This window comes from Mirounga leonina, unplaced genomic scaffold (assembly GCF_011800145.1).
Source record: "Mirounga leonina isolate KUSES-001 unplaced genomic scaffold, KU_Mleo_1.0 Mir_127, whole genome shotgun sequence".
Lineage (NCBI taxonomy): Eukaryota > Metazoa > Chordata > Mammalia > Carnivora > Phocidae > Mirounga > Mirounga leonina.
This window is the reverse complement of record NW_023270316.1, coordinates 61,611,650-61,633,772: the sequence shown is the minus strand read 5'-3', so window position 1 is coordinate 61,633,772 and position 22,123 is coordinate 61,611,650. Positions and strand designations below refer to the sequence as shown.

The 22,123-nt window shown below is 36.7% G+C and overlaps 1 protein-coding gene across 1 annotated transcript in view; it reads right to left on the bottom strand.

Moving 5' to 3' along the window:
* Positions 1–22,123, bottom strand: part of LOC118009477 (phosphatidylinositol 3,4,5-trisphosphate 3-phosphatase TPTE2-like) — a 136,022-nt gene that overhangs the window by 49,421 nt on the left and 64,478 nt on the right. The window contains exons 13-15 of the mRNA XM_035003487.1: positions 1,256–1,316; positions 385–466; positions 193–281 (exon numbers count right to left, since the gene is read on the bottom strand). Coding sequence (XP_034859378.1) covers positions 193–281; positions 385–466; positions 1,256–1,316 — 232 coding nt within the window. The remainder of the gene's footprint in view (positions 1–192; positions 282–384; positions 467–1,255; positions 1,317–22,123) is intronic.

Below are 22,123 nucleotides of genomic sequence, written 5' to 3'. Positions count from 1 at the left end.
CATCTCATGACCCTGAGATCACGACCTGAGCTGAAACCAGGAGTCAGATACTTAACCACTGTGCCACCTAGGTGCCTCCCGCCAAAGAAAAATTTAACAACCATTAATACTAATAGCAGTATGCATCTTGTTCTTGTACTTTAATGTATTAATATTTATTTAGAAAAAGAGAAATTAAAAAAATATTTTTACCTTTGCCTCCCTTACAGTGAATCACTACGATGTTTTCATCATCTTGAGCCATCCACTTATCTACTTCCTTGGTGAATGCCACCATCTCACTGATTTTAAATGTAAAATTTTTAGTTGAATTAAAATGCATCCAAAAAATCAAGGCCAGTATATTTAGCTTTATTTTGACAGCCATCTTGGCATAAAACTTACCTTAGAGTGGGGACGTTGTGATCATCGATCATGATTCGCTGGACCCTATAATGGAAGTACTTAGGATCATAAGCTCCTTCACCTAAAATAAATGATACATAGGTCATATATCTATGCCTAATAAACATAGTAAATGATAAAGTTATGAAGAAGTTATACTTTTTTATTATAAATTCCTTATCCACCTTTAAAAGGAGCTTCCTGACTGGTTCTTGCTGCTTTAAGAATATTAAGGGTCTGAAAAATATAGTAGTGGTTTGTCCATCTTGCATAACGTAAACCCAACTTATTTGGGTTTAACAGGTCTTACTTTTAATTTTCTAGCAGGCTACTCATCATATTATCATAGGGTAGACAGACACGACAGAGCAGAAGTAAATGTGGCCAACCAGAGTGCTTGCCTCCTGAAAATGTCCGTTTAATATACAGGAAGAGGAAAAGACAAAACAGACAGAGTAGTAAGTGGGGATATAATCTCTTTTCTACAGGGTTTTGCTTTTTAGCATATTTTCCCTTGTTTATTGACTATTTGGATTTTTTTCATTTGGGTTTTGCTCTCCTCACACCTCACTCCTAGTGAATTGTCTTCAAAACACAAGCCGGCAGGAAAAACAGAAGTATTTTCCTAAACCTAATACCACTAGAGCAGATTCAACCAAATTGGCTATGCCTCAACTTAAGCCTCCTGCCTCCCTCACAGGGCATTTATACTATTGAGATATTTTTTTCCTACAAAACAGAACCAGTGCAAGATAGAGATTTTTAAACTCACTTCCCATCACCCACCAAATACTTATGATTAAATGAAATGTAAAGACTGAATCATCCTGTTTTAAATCAATAGTAGCAAAATATCTGGCCATGCACATACTGCATAGATTGTAGACTTGATAGTGGTCTTGATGTTTGGTATCCAGGAACCGTGCAACTTCCTAGAAAAAATAGACACATATCTTACATAAATCCACATGGCATATATAAGCCATTCCTTAGGAGTAAGCCAAAATGGTCATTACCTTTTATTCAACTGTCCCTCACTTACCACCTTTTAGGGGAGATTTAGGGAATATAAGAGTATGTACATTCCAAGTCCTATCTCATCCACTGATGGTTTTCAAATAGCCCACAATGTTGTGCTTGACTACTCTGATTAACCTCTACTATAAATACACATTGCTTAAAGCTACCAGAGACAGTTAACTAGCCTTAAGTAAATTTGTGAAAATTATGATTTCACAGTAATATATGATTCTTATCTAGATCTATTTTCTGAATAGATAGGTTTTTATTTATATTTTTTAATTTTTAAAAAAGATTTATTTATTTTAGAAAAGAGAGAGAGCGTGAGTAGGGGGAAGAGGAGAGAGAGTGAGAATCTTCAGCAGACTCCCCCTGAGCGTGGAGCCTGATGTGGGGCTCCATTTCACAACCCTGAGATCATGACCTAAGCCAAAACTAAGAATCGCAGGCTCAACCGAGCCACCCAGGCACCCCAATAGATAGGTTTTTTAGATAATGATCTGGATATTATAGTCTACCTATGCAATATTTAAATGAATAAATAATGCAAAAATGTGTATGATTGTGTGTGTATATATGCATAATAGAAAAAGATAAACACATTATATTAAATTTTAGTTAAGTGGTGGCAATGTGGAGACTTTTTTGGATTATCTTTGCATGTTTTCTAAAATGAATACATATGTGTGTATGTGCATATACGTATATATATATATATACACGCACACACACAAATATGCATATATGCATAACTTTTCAAATAAGAAATAGTGATCTAAAATACAGTTACAATCACCATACTAATACAATATTTCCAACAAATTTATCCATTTGAAACTCACACACATGTGCATGTGTCTGTTTACAACAAAATGACTGTAAAAAATTGATGGGTATAGTACCCTGAGCAATGTTTACTAGCTTCATATTGAGAAAAAGAAAAGATATCAAAATGATCACTTGATTAAATAGTCAGGAGGAAATAATAAGTCAAAAAGATAAATACTCTGAGTCTGCATAAGGCTGGAATGGAGGAATAAATAGACTCGTACACATCAAGATTTCATGAGATCCTTTGCACATTTTCGTCCAGATGGATTGAGGGATCAGATATAAAAAACCCACAAATATCTCTAAGAAGTTTAAGTGAACATCAATTCTTTTGGATTAAAGAAATCAAATCAATGGAAGATCAACAGATTTAGTTTTGACTTTATAAAAATTTGAAATTTCCTTTTTAAAAAATGCCACAGTACAACAAACAAATAACAGGGGACAATAATTTTCAGTAAAATTGAGTGAATGGGGACTATGTCTAGTATTATCTATAAACTAGTTATACTAGTATAAACTAGTAACTCATAACAATTTAAATAGTACTCCCTCAGCCAATAGATAAGTGGGCCTAGGACATAAATAAATTCATAAAAGAGAAAATCTAATCGCATAACAGCCTCACCAATAGAGAAGTCTAAACAATAATAAAATCCCATTTTCACCCATGAAATTAGCCCTCTCCTTTTCAAATGAGAAAATCCAATGCTCACAAAGATGGCATGAAAATAAAACTTTTGATTTATTGCTGACATAATCCCTTGGATTTGGCAATACATATTGAGAACCCTAAAAATAGTCATACTATTTTTCCATGTCATACCAGGTAGTTTTACTCCTAGAAATCTATTCAGAAAAGGCTTTATGCCTTTGAGCCTCTGATGCTGCATTATTAATATTGATGACACCTAAATATCCAACATTCAAGGTTGATTATAGCACTAATGAAATATCACACAACCATTAGAATACTGTCTTGCCCTTCATTCTCTCAATAAGTAAACATTTCACAGTGGTTAATTTATGTGCAGCCTTCTTTAGTATACCCACACTTAAGGATAGTCAGTATTTGCTTTTTTATGAAAAAATATACCTGGATGGTTATGCTTCAGAGATTTAAAAAATCACCTCCTATTTCTCTATATGTAAATATACCAGGATGGTTAAGCTTCAGGGATTTAAAAAATCACCTCATATTTCTTTATATGTCTAAAAAAAATGTCTCAAGGATTTGAATTTTCTCCAAGAGTCCATCCTTGACTCAATACAAAGATAACTTACTGCTGTGTTTTCTGATCTATATAGCTTACCCGAAGACTACAAATCTCTCTTAAACTAACTAGCTGAACAGAGACAAAAAGCATCTAAAAGAAAGTTCAACTCTGCCAAGAAACTACATTTTTGGGGACCAGATGGATAGTTTTTGTCCTCAACCAGAATAAGAATATGCAATTGTACCAAAGTCAAAAATTAAAAGATAACTAAGATTTTTAGGACTGTAGGTAATGTAGATCTCCTTTTTCTCAATAGCCTTAAGTTTACAATTCCTGAAACTCTTTCTTGGGATGTGAAAGTCAAAAATGCTGTCTACTCTTTGAAAGCCTCTTTGCAACAACCTCCACCTTTGTCCTAAATATGCCAACCCCTTCTGTGTGTTCACAAAATGTTAACTAAACAGAATAGTTTACACCAGAAGTGATTGTCCATCTTAGCATGTTCCTTGATTTGGAGATGAAGGTCCCTCCTCTTTCCTTGCATGTGGTGGCAGCACTGGCTAAACTTGTTGACACTTCCACCTTAGTGCTTGCTTCTTTATTTCCACATATGTCCAGTCTTGCTACTTCTAGGCAACACTTGACATTTATATTAGCAAATTTACCACATATGAAATCCTACTGTTTGCTCTACATATTACTATCCACTGTTGTTCAAAATCTAATCCTGTAAATTTATTCCCTCCTTAGAGTGAAGGGGAACCACATGACCACTTAGCATTCTCTCAGGAATTAATCATGCCCATATCTGAATCTTGTACCCTTTAGTCAAACTCAATTTAAATTAGTTTGTAGATGGCTTTCATCAAAAAAAAACAACAAAGGCATACTCTGTGCAGGATATGTTGTTATCACTGAACATGCAAGCACCAACACAGCTCCATTGCCTAATTCTCAGTCTGCCCAGGTAGCTGAACTAATAGCTCAGACATGAGCCTGCCCTCTGGCAAAAGATGAAGATAAATATTCATATGGATAGTAGATATGATTTGGGGGTGGTTTATGATTCATGAATTTTATGAAAACTGATGATTTATCACCTCTTCTAATATGTTTATTAAAAATGGTAAAAAGATCATGGTTTATTAGAACTTTGTCAATATCCCAAGGAGATAAGTGTTAAGAACTGAAAAAAACCCACTTCAGTGGTCTAGAGAACACTCTAGAAGCCAAGAATATCTTTGCTTTGATGTACACGTTAAATGAAGTTTGTGGCTTTTTAACACCCTAGCTAATATTAAGTGTTGTTAAATTTATATTTATCACCACCAAATCTACAGATAAAAATGAATCAATTTAGACAAGTTGTAATTAACTCACAGTTCTGAGCTCAACCTACTGAAAAGTAATACTGGCAAAAGATAATCTATCCCTAGAGTTGGATTCTGGTAATTTGAGGATGGCTGTCCAGAAGTGCCATAAACCATCCAATGGACCCTGGTCAAATTACTCCATTACTATTCCCATTATGGAATCAATAAAGTAGTTTCCACATTAAATAGAGGTTTGGAAAACTTTTCAAAATTTGTCAAGGGAGTAGTAGAATCTTGTCTTACTTATAAATAGCATACCCTAGATAAGATATGGTTCACACTCTCCTCCTTAAGACCTTTTTGAACATTTACAAATTGATTTTGACTGCCCAAGTCTCAAGACTATGAATATGTACTAGTTACTGTTTGTCATTTTTATTGCTTGCATAGAAAAGTTTCCCTGCCTTAGAATAAGGTAGAATGACTTCATGAATGATCCAAATACTTTATCCTTCCCTATTGGGCTCTATCACATGAATTGATTTAGTCAATGGAATGACATAAAGCAGGCAATTGCAAAAACCCTTGTAAGATTCCACTCTAGCTCTTGCCTTTTGCCATCACATAAGAACACACCCAGGCTAGCCTAATAAAGGATGAAAAGATGTGGAGCAGATAGGAGTTACTCCAGATACCCCAGGTAAGGTCATTATAGAGCAGTTGATAAGGAAAACTGAGATTCCATTCCACAGTGGTGATGTAGGAAGACCCTAAACTCACCTTCTCCAAGGCCACACCAAATCTACAAATATTAATAGAATAGTTCCTCCTGAAGAACTGAGGGATGACTGAACAGCTTCTGCATAACAAAAGATAAAGAAACCACATAGAGAACAGCAAGAGAGAGGCAGACACAGTAATTAAGGGAACCCCCACCCCTGACACTGTGAACTACAATGGGGAGGCACAGTACTGAGAGTCCAGGAAGAGATTCATCTGCCTTGGGGCAAGAAAATAAGCCATGGTTTAAAAGGGCAACTAGGATATTAAAAAAAAAAATTTATCCCTAGAACTCTACCAAATGGTGGGGAAGCTCCTAGAAATCTCTCCAGATTGGACAGGCTGTTGAGTTTATGCTCCCCCTCCACTTAGATCGTGGTCAACTGTCCTACCAGGGTACTCTCTATGTGGACAGCGAATGACCTGACCCAGACACACTTCAGCTGTGGCCATCCCACCAGGGCAGCCCCCGTGTGGAGTGCTCCAGGACCCACAGATCACACAAGCTACAACTCTATCCAGCCCCTCCAATTTACCAGGCACACACAGTGTACCCAGGGGATGACCATACACAAGACCATTCTTTCAAGTTTAGGATAAGTAGCTGCTCTAATTCATAGTAACAAATACAGAAAATCAAGCAAAATGGGGAGACAGAGGACTATGCTTCAAATAACAGAACAAGACAAAAACCTCAGAAAAAGACTAAATGAAACAGAGATAAGCAATATGCCTGATAAAGAGTTTAAAGTTATGATCATAAAAATGCTCATTGGACTGGAGATAAAAGTGGAAGACCTCAGGGATAACTTCAACAGAGAGATGGAAAAAAAAAAAAGGAACAAATCAGAGTTGAAGAATATGATAACCGAAATGAAAAATTAACTAGATAGCATCAACAGTAGGTTAGCAAATGCAGAACAGATCAGTGATCTAGAAGATAGAGAAATGGAAAGCACCCAAGCTGAACACCAAAAAGAAAAAAGAATTTTTAAATATGAGAATAGGTTAAGGAATCTCTTGGACAATATCAAGCAAGCAAGAATTCGCATTATAGGGGTCCCAGAAGGAAAAGAGAAAGGAGTAGAAAACATATTTGAAGAAATAATACCTGAAAACTTCCCTAACCTGGGGAAGAAGTAACATCCAGTTTCAGGAAGCACAGAGTTCCAAGCAAGATGAACCCAAGCAGGGCCACACACACAGAATAATTAAAATGTCAAATGTTAAAGAGAATATTAAAGGCTGCCAGAGAGAAGCAAAAATTTACATACAAGGGAAACCCTATAAGGTTATTAGCTGAATTTTCAGCAGAAATTGTAGCCCAGAAGACAGTGGCATGACATATTCAAAGTGCTGCTAGGAAAAAAACCTGCAACCAAGAATACTCTACCCAGCAAGGTTTTTATTTAGAATTGAAGGAGAGATAGAGTTTCATAGACTAACAAAAGCTAAAGGAGTTCATCACCACTCAACTAGCCTGACAAGAAATGTTAAAGGGACTTCTTAAAGTGAAAGAGAGAAGGCCTTAATTAGAAGAAAATTATAAATAAAGATGTAAAATATGACAACATATACATAAAACATGGAGGAAGGATTTAAAAAGTTCTTTTAGAATGTGTTCGAACTTAAATGACCATCAACTTAATATAGACTGATGTACACTTAGAATGCCATATATAAACCTCATGGTAAACACAAACCCAAAACTTAAAATAGATGTTGGTTGTGATCTGTCCTCTTTCATTCATGATTTTATTTATTTGGGGCCTTTCTCTTTTCTTTTTGATAAGCCTGGCCAGGGGTTTGTCAATCTTGTTAATTCTTTCAAAAAACCAGCTCCTAGTTTCGTTTATCTGTTCTACTGTTTTTCTGGTTTCTATTTCATTGATTTCTGCTCTGATCTTTATTATTTCTCTTCTCCTCCTGGGTTTAGGCTTTATTTGCTGGTCTTTCTCCAGCTCCTTTAGGTGTAGGGTTAAGTTGTGTATTTGAGACCTTTCTTGTTTCTTGAAAAAGGCTTGTATTGCTATACAATGGAATATAATGCAGCCATCAAAAGGAATGAGATCTTGCCATTTGCAACGATGTGGATGGAGCTGGAGGGTGTTATGCTGAGCGAAATAAGTCAATCAGAGAAAGATATGCATCATATGACCTCACTGATATGAAGAATTCTTAATCTCAGGAAACAAACTAAGGGTTGCTGGAGTGGTGGGGGGTGGGAGGGATGGGGTGGCTGGGTGATAGACATTGGGGAGGGTATGTGCTATGGTGAGCACTGTGAATTGTGCAAGACTGTTGAATCACAGATCTGTACCTCTGAAACAAATAACACAATATATGTTAAAAAAAAAAAAAAAGAAGATAGCAGGAGGGACAGAACGAAGGGGGGGAAATCGGAGGGGGAGATGAACCGTGAGAGATGATGGACTCTGAAAAACAAACTGAGGGGTCTAGAGGGGAGGGGGGTGGGAGGATGGGCTAGCCTGGTGATGGGTATTAAAGAGGGCATGTTCTGCATGGAGCATTGGGTGTTATACGCAAACAATGAATCATGGAACACTATATCAAAAACTAATGATGTAATGTATGGTGATTAACATAACAAAATTTAAAAAAAAACTTATAATAGATATACAAAAAAAGAAAAAAAGCCAAGCATAACACTCCAGAAAGTTATAATCACAAGGAAAGAGAACAGGAGAAGAAATAACAGAGAAGAACCACAAAAACAACCAGAAAACAATCAAAATGACAATAAGTACATACTGAAAACAATTACTTAAATATAAGTGCTCTAAATGCTCCAATCAAAAGGCATAGGGTGGCAGAATGGATAAAAAACAAAACCTATCTGTATGTTGCCTACAAGACACTCACTTCAGATATAAGGACACACTCAGACTGAAAGTGAATGGATGGAAAAGATATTTCATGCAAAAGGAAGTGGGAAAAAAAAAACAACCCAAGGTAACAATAGTTACATCACACAAAGTAGACCTTAAAGACTTACAAGAGAAAAAGAAGAGCATTGCATAACGATCAAGGAGTCAATTGAACAAGATGATATAACAATTATAAATATCTATGCACCCAACAATGGAGTACCTAAATAGTTACAGCAAATATTAATAGCCATAAAGGAAGAAAGAGTAATACAATAATAGTAGGGGACTTTAACACAACACTTACATTAATAGATAGATCATACAGGCAGAATATCAATAAGGAAACAGTGTCTTTTAACAACACAGTAGGTCAGATGGACCTAACAGATAAATACAGAACATGCCACACAAAAACAACAGAATACACATTCTTTTTATATGCACATGGAATGTTTTCCAGGATAGATCACATAGTAGGCTAAAAAACAAGTCTCAATAAATTTAAAAAGGTTGAATCATATCACGTATATTTTCTTATCACAATGGGGTGAAATAGAAATCAATCACAGGAAAAAAAAAAGGAAAACAAAATAGGTGGAGGCTAAACAACATGCTACTAAACAACAAATGAGTCAACAAGGAAAATGAAGAGCAAATTAAAAAATCTATGGAGACAAATGAAAATGAAAACACAATAGTCCAAAATCTTTGAGACCCAGAGAGTCCTAAGAGGGTATTTATAGAGATACCAGCCGACCTGAAGAAATAAGAAAAACCTCTGTCTAAACTTACACCTTAAAAAAACTAGAAAAAGAAAAATAAAGCCCAAAATTAGAAGATGGAAAGATTTAATAAAAATCAGAGCATAAATGAATGAAATAGAGTCTTTAAGAATAGAAAAGACCAATGAAACAAAGAACTGGTTCTTTCAAAATGTAAAAAAGTCAATAAATCTTTAGCCAGACTGATCAAGGGAAAAAAAAAAAAAGGAACCAAATGAAACCAGAAACAAAAGAGGTAACAAAGAACACCATAGAGATACAAAGGATTATAATAGAATACTACAAAAAATTATATGCCAACAAATTGGATAACCTAGAAAATATAGATGAACTCCTAGAAACATACAATCTTCCTAAACTGAATCAGGAAGAAATACAAATTTGAAAACCAAATTACTGCTCACAGAATTGAATTGTTAATCAAAAAACTCCCAACAAATTCCAGGACCAGACAGATTCAAAGGTGAATTTACCAAATATTTAAAGAGTAATACCTAATATCTTCAATCTATTCCAAAAAGATAAAAGAAGTATACCTTTAAAATACAGTCTCTGATCCTATACACCAACAACAAGACAGAAGAAAGAGAAATTAAGGAGTCAATCCCATTTACAATTGCACCCAAAACCATAAGATACCTAGGAATAAATCTAACCAAAGAGGCAAAGGATCTGTACTCAGAAAAGTATAAAATACTCATGAAAGAAATTGAGGAAGACACAAAGAAATGGAAAAACGTTCCATGCTCATGGATTGGAAGAACAAATACTGTGAAGATGTCAATGCTACCTAGAGCTATCTACACATTCAATGCAATCCCCATCAAAATACCATCCACTTTTTTTCAAAGAAATGGAACAAATAATCCTAAAATTTGTATGGAACCAGAAAAGACTCCAAATAGCCAGAGGAATGTTGAAAAAGAAAAACAAAGCTGGTGGCATCACAATTCCGGACTTCCAGCTCTATTACAAAGCTGTCATCATCAAGACAGTATGGTACTGGCACAAAAACAGACACATAGATCAATGGAACAGAATAGAGAGCCCAGATATGGACCCTCAACTCTATGGTCAACTCATCTTTGACAAAGCAGGAAAGAATGTCCAATGGAAAAAAGACAGTCTCTTCAACAAATGGTGTTGGGAAAATTGGACAGCCACATGCAGAAGAATGAAACTGGACCATTTCCTTACACCACACACAAAAATAGACTCAAAATGGTTGAAAGACCTAAATGTGAGACAGGAGTCCATCCAAATCCTAAAGGAGAACACAGGCAGCAATCTCTTCGACCTCAGCTGCAGCAACTTCTTCCTAGAAACATCACCAAAGGCAAGGGAAGCAAGGGCAAAAATGAACTATTGGGACGTCATCAAGATAAAAAGCTTTTGCAAAGCAAAGGAAACAGTCAACAAAACCAAAAGACAACCGACAGAATGGGAGAAGATATTTGCAAATGACATATCAGATAAAGGGCTAGTATCCAAAATCCCTAAAGAACTTATCAAACTCAACACCCAAAGAACAAAGAATCCAATCAAGAAATGGGCAGAAGACATGAACAGACATTTTTCCAAAGAAGACATCCAAATGGCCAACAGACACATGAAAAAGTGCTCAACATCACTCGGCATCAGGGAAATCCAAATCAAAACCTCAATGAGATACCACCTCACACCAGTCAGAATGGCTAAAATTAACAAGTCAGGAAATGACAGATGTTGGCGGGGATGCGGAGAAAGGGGAACCCTCCTACACTGTTGGTAGGAATGCAAGCTGGTGCAGCCACTCTGGAAAACAGTATGGAGGTTCCTCAAAAAGTTGAAAATGGAGCTACCATATGATCCAGCAATTGCACTACTGGGTATTTACCCCAAAGATACAAATGTAGGGATCCGAAGGGGTACGTGCACCCTGATGTTTATAGCAGCAATGTCCACAATAGCCAAACTGTGGAAAGAGCCAAGATGTCCATCGACAGGTGAATGGATAAAGAAGAAGTGGTATATATATACAATGGAATATTATGCAGCCATCAAAAGGAATGAGATCTTGCCATTTGCAATGACGTGGATGGAACTGGAGGGTGTTATGCTGAGCGAAATAAGTCAAACAGAGAAAAACATGTATCATATGACCTCACTGATATGAGGAATTTTTAATCTCAGGAAACAAACTGAGGGTTGCTGGAGTGGGGGGTAGGGTGGGAGGGATGGGGTGACTGGGTGATAGACACTGGGGAGCGTATGTGCTCTGGTAAGCACTGTGAATTGTGCAAGACTGTTGAATCTCAGATCTGTACCTCTGAAACAAATAATGCAATATATGTTAAGAAAAAAAAAAAGAAGAAGATAGCAGGAGGGGGAGAGTGAAGGGGGGAAATAGAAGGGGGAGATGAACCATGAGAGACGATGGACTCTGAAAAACAAACTGAGGGTTCTAGAGGGGAGGGGGGTGGTAGGATGGGTTAGCCTGGTGATGGGTATTAAAGAGGGCACATTCTGCATGGAGCACTGGGGTTATGCACAAACAATGAATCATGGAACACTACATCTAAAACTAATGATGTAATGTATGGTGATTAACATAACAATAAAAAAATTAAAAAAAAATACAGTCTCTGAGGCCAGCATTACCCTGATACCAAAACAAACACACTACAAAAAACAAAACTACAGAACATTATCACTGAAGAACATAGAAGGAAAAATTCTCAACAAAATATTAGCAAACCACACTCAACAATACATTAAAAGGAACATTCACCATGATCAAGTGGGATTTATTCCAGGTTGCAAGAATGGCTAAATATTTGTAAGGCAATCACCCCAAGTCAACAAAATGAAGTATAAAAACCATATGATCATCTTAACAGATGCAGAAAAAGTTCATGACAAAATTCAACATCCATTCATGATAAAGCTCTCCAAAAAAAATGGGTTTAGAAAGAACATACCTCAACATAGTAAAGGTCATATATGACAAACTCAGAGCTAACATCACACTTAATGGTGAAAAACTGAGAACTTTCCCTCTAAGATCAGAAACAAGACAAGGATGTCCACTTTTACCACTTTTATTCAACATACTCATGGAAGCTCTAACCACAGCAATCAGACAAGAAAAAAAAAAGGCATCCAAATTGGTAAGGAAGAAGTTACTATCACTATTTGCAGATTACATGATACTATACAGAGAAAACCCTAAAACCCCAATCAAAAAACTATTAGAATATATGAATTCAGTAAAGTTGCAGGATACAAAATACACAGAAATTGATTGGGTTTTTTGTACACTAATAATGAAGTAGTAGAAAGAGAAAACAATTCTATCTATAATTGCAGAAAAAAGAATAAAATACCTAGAAATGAACTTAACAAAGGAGGTGAAAGATCAGTGCTCTAAAAACTATAGAATGCTGGGGGCGCCTGGGTGGCTCAGTTGGTTAAGCGACTGCCTTCGGCTCAGGTCATGATCCTGGAGTCCCGGGATCGAGTCCCACATCGGGCTCCCTGCTCAGCGGGGGGTCTGCTTCTGCCTCTGACCCTCTTCCCTCTCGTGCTCTCCGTCTCTCATTCTCTCTCTCAAATAAATAAATAAAATCTTTAAAAAAAAACTATAAAATGCTGATGAAAGAAATTGAAGACAAACCAGATTACAAGATATACTACAAAGCTGTAGTAATCAAAATAGTATAGTACCGGCACATAAATGGACACATAGAACAGATTAGAGAGCCCAGAAATAAACCCACACTTATAGGGATAGGATAAAGGAGGCAAGACTATATACTGGGGGGGGGCGCCTGGGTGGCTCAGTTGGTTAGGCGACTGCCTTCAGCTCAGGTCATGAACCTGGAGTCCCGGGATCGAGTCCCGCATCGGGCTCCCAGCTCAGCGGGGAGCCTGCTTCTCCCTCTGACCCTATCCCCTCTCATGCTGTTTCTCTCTCTCTCTCTCTCAAATAAATAAAAATAAAATCTTAAAAAAAAAAAAAGACTATATACTGGGGAAAAGACAGTCTCTTCAACAAGTGATGCTGAGAAAACTGGACAGCTATATGTAAAACAATGAAATGACCAGTTTCTTACACAATACTCAAAAATAAACACACTGGATTAAAGACCTAAATGTGAGACAGAAAACATAGGCAGTAAGCTGTTTGACATCAGCCATAGCAACATCTTTCTAGATATGTGTCCTCAGGCAAGGGAAACAAAAGTAAATATAAACTATTGGGACTACTCCAAAATAAGACATTTTTGTATGGTGAAGGAAACCACTAACAAAACCAAAAAGCCACCTTGTGAATGGAAGAAGATATTTGCAAATGATATATCTGATAAGGGATTAATACTCAAAATATATAAAGGACTTTTACAACTCAATACAAAAAAAAAAGATTCAATTAAAAATGGGCAGAAAACCTGAATAGACATTTTTCCAAAGAAGACATAGAGATGGCCAACAGACACATGAAAAGATGAAAAAGAAATGCAAATCAAAACCACAATGAGCTATCACTTTATACCCATCAGAATGGCTAAAATCAAAGACAAGAAATAAGTATTGGTGAGGATGTGGAGAAAAAGAAACACTTGTGCACTGGTGGTAGGAATGCAAATTTGTGCAACCACTGTGGAAAAGAGTACAGAGGTTTCTCAAAAGAATTAAAAATAGAGTTACCATATGATCCAGCAATTTCACTACTGGGTTACCTAAAGAAAACAGAAATACTCATTCACAAAGATATCTGTACCTCTATGTTTATTGCATTATTTACAATAGCCAAGATATGGAAATAATCCAAGTGTCCATCAACAGATGAATGGCTAAAGAAGAGGTGGTATATATATACAAAGAATATTACTGAGCCATAAAAAAGAATGATATCCTGCCATTTGCAACAACATGGATGAACCTAGAAGGTATTATACTTAGTGAAGTAAGTCAGACTGAGAAAGACAAATACCATATGATTTTACTTATGTTTTGAATCTAATAAACAAAATGAACAAACAAAAAGCAGAGCCAGACCCATAAATACACAGAACAAACTGATGTTTCCCAAGGGGGAGAGGGGCGCAGGGATAGACAAAATACATGAAGGGGAATGGGAGATACAGGCTTCCATTTATGGAATGAGTTAGTCATGGGGATAATAGGTACAGCATAGGGAATATAGCCAATGGTATTATACTAGTATTTTATGGTGACAGAAATTTAACTACACTTGTAATGATCATAGTATGACATATAGATTTGTCAAATCACTATGTTGTATACCTGAAACTAAAGTAACATTGTATGTGTCAACTACACTTCAGTAAAAAAAAAAAAAAGAACAGTGAAGGTCAATATCTCTCATCAACATATACAAGAAGTTGTAAATAAAATATTAGCAAATAGAAAGTAGTGATATATAAATAACACATTAAGACCAAAGGGGGTTTATTTCAGGAATAAAAAAGGTTGACTTCACATTTGAAAATAACAGGAAAACCTTTGATTATCTCCATACACACAGAAAAAATATCTGATAAATTCACCATTTCATGATTCAACTCCTACTAAACTAGAAATAAATAAAAGTTTCTTAATCTGGTAAAGAATAGCTACAAAAAGCCTCTAGAAAACACATTCTAATAGTAGAATTTCTAATTCTTTCCATTTAAGTTTGGGAACAAGCAAAGAGTGTTCTTACTACTATTCAACTCTACAGTGGAGGTCCTAGACAATTCAATAAAGAAAAAAAAAGTATACAAAGTTAAGAAAGTAGTAACTACATGATTATATACATAAAAAGCCCAAGGAATATACAACTTATTAAAATGAATTTATGAAATAATTTTTTTGTGATCATTTATTCATTCCAGTGTTTTATTTTTAATTCCAGTATCGTTAATATAGTATTATATTAGTTTCAGGTGTACAAAATAGTGGTTCAACAGTTCCATATATTACTCAGTGCTCATCAAGATGAGTGTATTCTTTTTTTTTTTTTTAATTTTATTTATTTATTTGAGAGAGAGAATGAGATAGAGAGAGCATGAGAGGGAGGAGGGTCAGAGGGAGAAGCAGACCCCCCACCGAGCAGGGAGCCTGATGCGGGACTCGATCCCGGGACTCCAGGATCATGACCTGAGCCGAAGGCAGTCGCTTAACCGACTGAGCCACCCAGGCGCCCAAGATGAGTGTACTCTTAATATTCTTTCTTCTTCATCTGTTTCACCCATCCCCCCATTCACCTCCCCTCTGGTAACAACCTGTGTATTCTCTATAATTAAGAGTCTGGTTTTTTTATTTGACTCTTTTTTTCCCTTTGTTCATTTGTTTTGTTCCTTAAATTCTACATAACTAAAATCATATGGTAATTGTCTTTCTCTGACTGGCTTATTTTGCTTCACATGATAGTCTCTAGATCCATTCATGTTGCAAATGGCAAGATTTCATTTTTTATGGTTGACTAATATTCCTTTGAAAAATATATATGACATCTTTTTTATCCATCTATTGATGGATGCTTGAATTGCTTCCATAGTTTGGCCATTGCAAATAATCCTGCAATAAACATAAAGGGTGCATATATCATTTTGAATTCGTGTCTTTGTTTTCTTTGGGTAAATATCCAGTAGTGTGATTCCTGGATCACAGAATATGTCTATTGTTTTATTTTTGAGGAACTTCCACACTGTTTTCCACAGTGGTTGCACCCAGTTTGCATTCCCACCAGCAGTACACAAGGGTTCCTTTTTGTTTCATCCTCACCAACACCTGTTGTTTCTTGTATTGTTGATTTTAGCCAATCTGACAGGTGTGAGGTGATATCTTATTGTGCTTTCGATTTGCATTTCCCTGATGATGAGTGATGTTGAGCATCTTTTGATGTGTCTGTTTAATGTATGAATTTATGAAGTGTACTGAATATATATACAAAAATCAATTATATTCCCATATATCAGCAGCCAATAAGAAAATATTAAAATACCATTTAAAATAATGTCAAAGATACTTCTGGGGAAGATGGCAGATTAGGAGGACCTTAAGCTCATCTCCTCACACAGATAAAACTAAGTAATGCATCAGTGTAAATAATGCAAAAAATGACATGGAGACTGGCAGAACAAACTCCACAACTAAATGTAGAGAAGAGGCCACATCAAAGAGGGTAGTAAGGGCAGAGACATGATCTGGAGCTAAAGAGACCCATACAATTGCCTGCAGGAGGGAGGGTGCTGCAGGCATGGAAAGGGGAGAGAAACAAACCCTCACATCATGGAGCCCATATAGGGAAGACAAACTCCCATAATATTTGGCTTTGAAAACCAGAGGAGCCAAATTTTGTGAGTTCTTACAACCAGTGGGGCTTAAGACCTGGCATTTCAAAATTCAGCAGGTTCAGCTTTAGGAGAGTCATTGGATGAGAGGAATCTGGGTCCCTGCTCTTAAAGAGATAGCAAAAAAAAAAAAAAAAAAAAAAAAAAAAACCAAAAAAAACCCAGTCCTGCTGAGATACAGCACAGGAGCAGAAGTTTGTACAATGTCTGGGGTATATGGGAGAGAGAGTTGTTTATTCATCTCAGAGCAAGCCCCAGTGGGACAGAGATTGCTAGGAGACTCCTCCAGCAACAAAAGACCTGGCAGGTGCCATTCCCTGCCCCCTTCCCCCATCATAAACAAATGGCCACCTGCAGGACCAACACAGCTCTGATACTACCTAACTTGCTAACACCACTGTCCCCTCCAATATGCTCTTTGCCAGAGTCCATCCAGATTGGTGCCACAAGCCTGGAAGTATGCAAACAACTCCAACAGGCATCACTCCAAAGTAACTCCTGCCCTGGGGAGAGGGAAAGATAACCATAGACAAGAATCAAACAGCAGACCTAGCAGTAGGCTGGAGGCAGACAGCTGGTCTCATTGCTGACCTGGTCCATCAATGAAAGCACTTCAGGGGACAAACAGCCAAAGCACCCTAGTTTGGTGCTACTGCATCTCTGGCAAATGTCTGGTCTGACTTAACTCAAGCCCAAGGTGGCCCCAGACTGGTGACTAACACCACAGAGAACAAACACTGTCCACAACAGGCAAAGAGAACCACTGCAGATGACTGAAGGAAAAAGTGGCCAAGACACATCAGCAGGGTGCACACAACACACATAGGAGACACTCCTGAAGTACCAGGTTCTGGTGAACAGGGGACACTAAACTGCAGGGCACTAAAGAACCTTTTCTTCATAAGGCCATTATTTTCAAGAGCAGGACATGTAGCTGCTCTGTAACATACAGAAACAGAGTAGGACAAAATGAGGAGACAGAGGAATATGTCCCAAATGAAAGAACAGGACAAAATCACAGCAAGACGCCTAAACAAAATGGACATAAGTAATATGCTCAATGCAGAATTTAAAGTAATGGTCATAAAGATACTCAGTGAACTTGAGAAAAGAGTGGAGGACATCAGTGAGACCCTTAAAACAAAAAGGTAAAATAAACCCATCAGAGATGAAGCACACAATAAATGGAATTAAAAATACACTAGATGGAATAAAGAGTAGGCTAGAGGAAGAAGAAGAAGAAAACAGCTACCTGGAGGACAGAGTAATTCAAAGTAATCAAGCTGAACAGGTAAGAGGAAAAAATTATGCAAAGTGAGAATAAACATAGGGAACTCAGTGATTCCATCAAGCATAATAACATTCACATTACAGGGATTGCAGAAGGAGAAGAGAGGGGAAAGGGGGTAGAAAACTTATTTGAAGAAATTACACTGAAAACCTTTCAAATCTGTGGAGGAAACAGAAACCCAGATCCAGGAGGCATAGAGATCCCCCTCAACAAAATCAACCCAAGGAGGTCCACCCCAAGACACATAGTAATTAAAATGATAAACAATGCAACTGTAGAAAGAGAAATTAGAGAAACGATTCCATTTACAATAGCACCAAAACCATAAGATACCTCAGAATAAACCTAACCAAAGAGGTAAAGGATCTATACTCTAGGAACCCCAGAACACTCATGAAAGAAATGGAAAAAGACACAAAAAGATGGAAAAACATTCCATGCTCATGTATCAGAAGAATAAACACTGTTAAAATGTCTATGCTACCCAGAGCAATCTATACCTTCAACGCCATCCCAATCAAAATACCAATGGCATTTTTCAAAGTGCTGGAACAAACAATCCTAAAATTTGTATGGAATCTGTAAAGACCCTGAATTGGCCAAGGAAATGCTGAAAAAGAAAAACAAAGCTGGGGGCATCACGTTGCCTGATTTCAAGCTATATTACAAAGCAGTGATCACCAAGACAGCATGGTACTGGCACAAAAACAGACATATAGACCAATGGAACAGAATAGAGAGCCCAGATATGGACCCTCAACTCTATGGTCAAATAATCTTCGATAAAGCAGGAAAAAATATGCAATGGAAAAAAGACGGTCTCTTCAATAAATGGTGCTGGGAAAATTGGACAGCTATATACAGAAGAATGAAACTCGACCATTCTCTAACACCATTCACAAAGATAAACTCAAAGTGGATGAATGACCTCAATGTGAGACAGGAATCCATCAAAATCCTAGAGGAGAACATAGGCAGTAACCTCTTCAACATCGACCACAGCAACTTCTTTCAAGATACATCTCCAAAGGCTAGTGAAGCAAAAGCAAAAATGAACTTTTGGGACTTCATCAAGATGAAAAGCTTCTGCACAGCAAAGGAAACAGTCAACAAAACAAAGAGGCAATCCACAGAATGGGAGAAGACATTTGCAAATGACACTACAGACAAAGGGCTGATTTCCAAGATCTATAAAGAACTTCTCAAACTCAACACCCAAAAAACAAATAAGTCAAAAAATGGGCAGAAGACATGAACAGACACTTCTCAAAAGAAGACAAACAAATGGCTAACAGACACATGAAAAAATGTTCATCATCATTAGCCATCAGGGAAGTTCAAATCAAAACCACATTGAGATACCACTTACACCAGTTAGAATGGCAAAATTGATAAGGCAAAAAACAACAAATGTTGGAGAGATTGTGGAGAAAAAGGAACCATCTTACACTGTTGGTGGGAATGCAAGTTGGTACAGCCACTTTGGAAAACAAGTGTGGAGGTGCCTCAAAAAATTAAAAATAGAGCTACCCTAAGACCCAGCAATTGCACTACTGGGTATTTAACCCAAAGACACAGATGTAGTGAAAAGAAGGGCCATATGCACCCCAATGTTCACAGCAGCAATGTCCACAATAGCCAAACTGTGGAAACAGCTGAGATGCCCTTCAACAGATGAATGGATAAAGAAGATGTGGTCCATATATACAAAGGAATATTATTCAGCCATCAGACAGGATGAATACCCAACTTTTACATCAACGTGGATGGGACTGGAAGAGATTATGCTAAGTGAAATGAGTCAAGCAGAGAAAGTCAATTATCATATGGTTTCACTTATTTATGGAACATAAGGAATAGCATGGTGGATATTAGGAGAAGGAAGGGAAAAATGAAGGGGGGGATATCGGAGGGGGAGACGAACCATGAGAGTCTACAGGCTCTGAGAAACAAACTGAGGGTTTTAAAGGGGAGGGGGTTAGGGGGATGGGTTAGCCCAGTGATGGGTATTAAGGAGGGCACGTACTGCATGGAGCACCGGGTGTTATACGAAACCAATGAATCATGGTTCACTACATCAAAAAATAATGATATATTGTATGGTGACTAACATAACATAATAAAATTAAATTAAATTTAAAAACTAATAATTAAAAATAGAATAGCAAAAAGTAGTGATAACGAGAGAATTTTAAAAGTAGCAAGAGAAAAGAAAGCAATTATATATAAGGGAAACCCCATTGGGTTATGAGTTGACTTTTTAGCAGAAACTCTGCAGACCAGAAGGGAATGGCATGATATATTCAAAGTGCTGGAAGGAAAAAATCTGCAGCCAAGAATACTCTATCCAGCAAGGTTATCCAGCAAGGAGGGATAGAGTTTCCAAGACAAACAAAAATTAAAGAAATTCATCACCACTAAATGAACCCTACAAAAAAAATGCAAAAGGGGACTCTTGTAGAAGACCATAAATAGAAGTAAGAAAAGTAGGAAGCACAAAAGCAATTACAGTAAGTATATCTACAAAAATCAGTGAGGATACTCAGAAAATAAAAGTAAATTATGACACTATATACCTAAAATGGGGTGTGGAGAGGTGTAAAGAATGCATTCAAACTTAAGTGATCATCAACTCAATATGGTCTGTTATATGCAGAAGATGTTACAGATAAGCCTAATGATAACCACAAATCAAAAACTGGTAATAGATATGCAAAGAATAAAGAGAAAGGAATCCAAGTATATCACTAAAGAAAGCCAACTAATTGTGAGAGAAGAGAGTAAGGGAAGAAAGGAACAGAGAAGAACTACAAAAACAACCATAAAACAAGTAACAAAATGACAAATACATATCCATCAATAATTACTCTGAATGTAAATGGACTAACTGCTTCAATCAAAAGATATAAGGTGATGGAATGGAAAGAAAAAAAAAAAAACAACCCAAGACCCATCTATATGCTGCCTACAAGAGACTCACTGCAAACCTAAAGACACATGCACATTGAAAGTGAAGGGATGGAGAATGCATGCAAATGGATGTCAAAAGAAATCTGGGGTAGCAATACTTATGTCAAACAAAATAGAGTTTAAAACAAAGACTGTAACAAGAGACAAAGAAGGGCACTATATAATCATAAATGGAGCAATCCAACAAGAATATATAATAATTGTAAATATTTATACACCAACATGGGAGCACCTAAATACCTAAAGCAGCTAATAACAAACATAAAGGAAGTAACAAACATAAAGGAAGTATAGTAATACAATAGTAGTAGGGGACTTTAACACCCCACTTACAATGGACAGGTCATCCAAACAGAAAATCATCAAGGAAACAATGGCTTTGAATAACACATGGGGCCATATGGAATTAACAGATACATTCAGAACATTCCATCCTGAAACAGCAGAATACACATTCTTTTCAAGTGCACATGGAACATTCTCTAGAACAGAGAACAAATTAGGTCACAAAACAAGTCTCAACAAATTCACAAAGATCCAAGTCATACCATGCATCTTTTCTGACTACAACTATGAAACTAGAAATCAACAAGAAGAAGAAATCTGGAAAGATAACAAATACATGGAGATTACAAAACATGCTACTAAACAATGAATGGGTCAATCAAGAAATCAAAGAGGAAATCAAAAGATACATGGAGTCAAATGAATATGAAACACAATAGTCCAAAATCTTTGGGATGCAGCAAAAAGCTCTCCTAAAAGGGAAGTTTATAGCAATACAGGCCCACGTCAAGTAGAAAAGTCTCAAAACACAGTTTAACCACACCTAAAGGAGCTAGAAAAAGAAGATCAAACAAAGAAAGGAAATAAAGATCATACTCAATGTTGAAAGACTGGGAGACTTTAACTATGAATGAAGAGACTTCTAACGAAAATAATCAAATAGATGAACCTCATCTGTCTCAAGCTGAGAAAGATTCACCTTCTGAAGGCAGTGAAAATACAGGCCTTGGAAGCAGCAATTCTAACTGCCAGGAGACAAAAGAATGAGTAGGATCCAATACCAGTAGAACTGGGGACATTCTGAGAATCATCTATAGAAAAAAATGACAATGCTACAGAAGTCTTAGATGCAATATTTACATACAGTTCTAGTTTTACACTGTATGAAATTTTAATGTAATAAAGTGGACAAAATTAGTTCTATAAGATTAAGCAGATTGTAAAATAAAGTACTTTATGGGATAAATCCTAAAAGAGTTGTTCATAGAGAACTGTGAATTATCAGCTGTTCTGGGTCT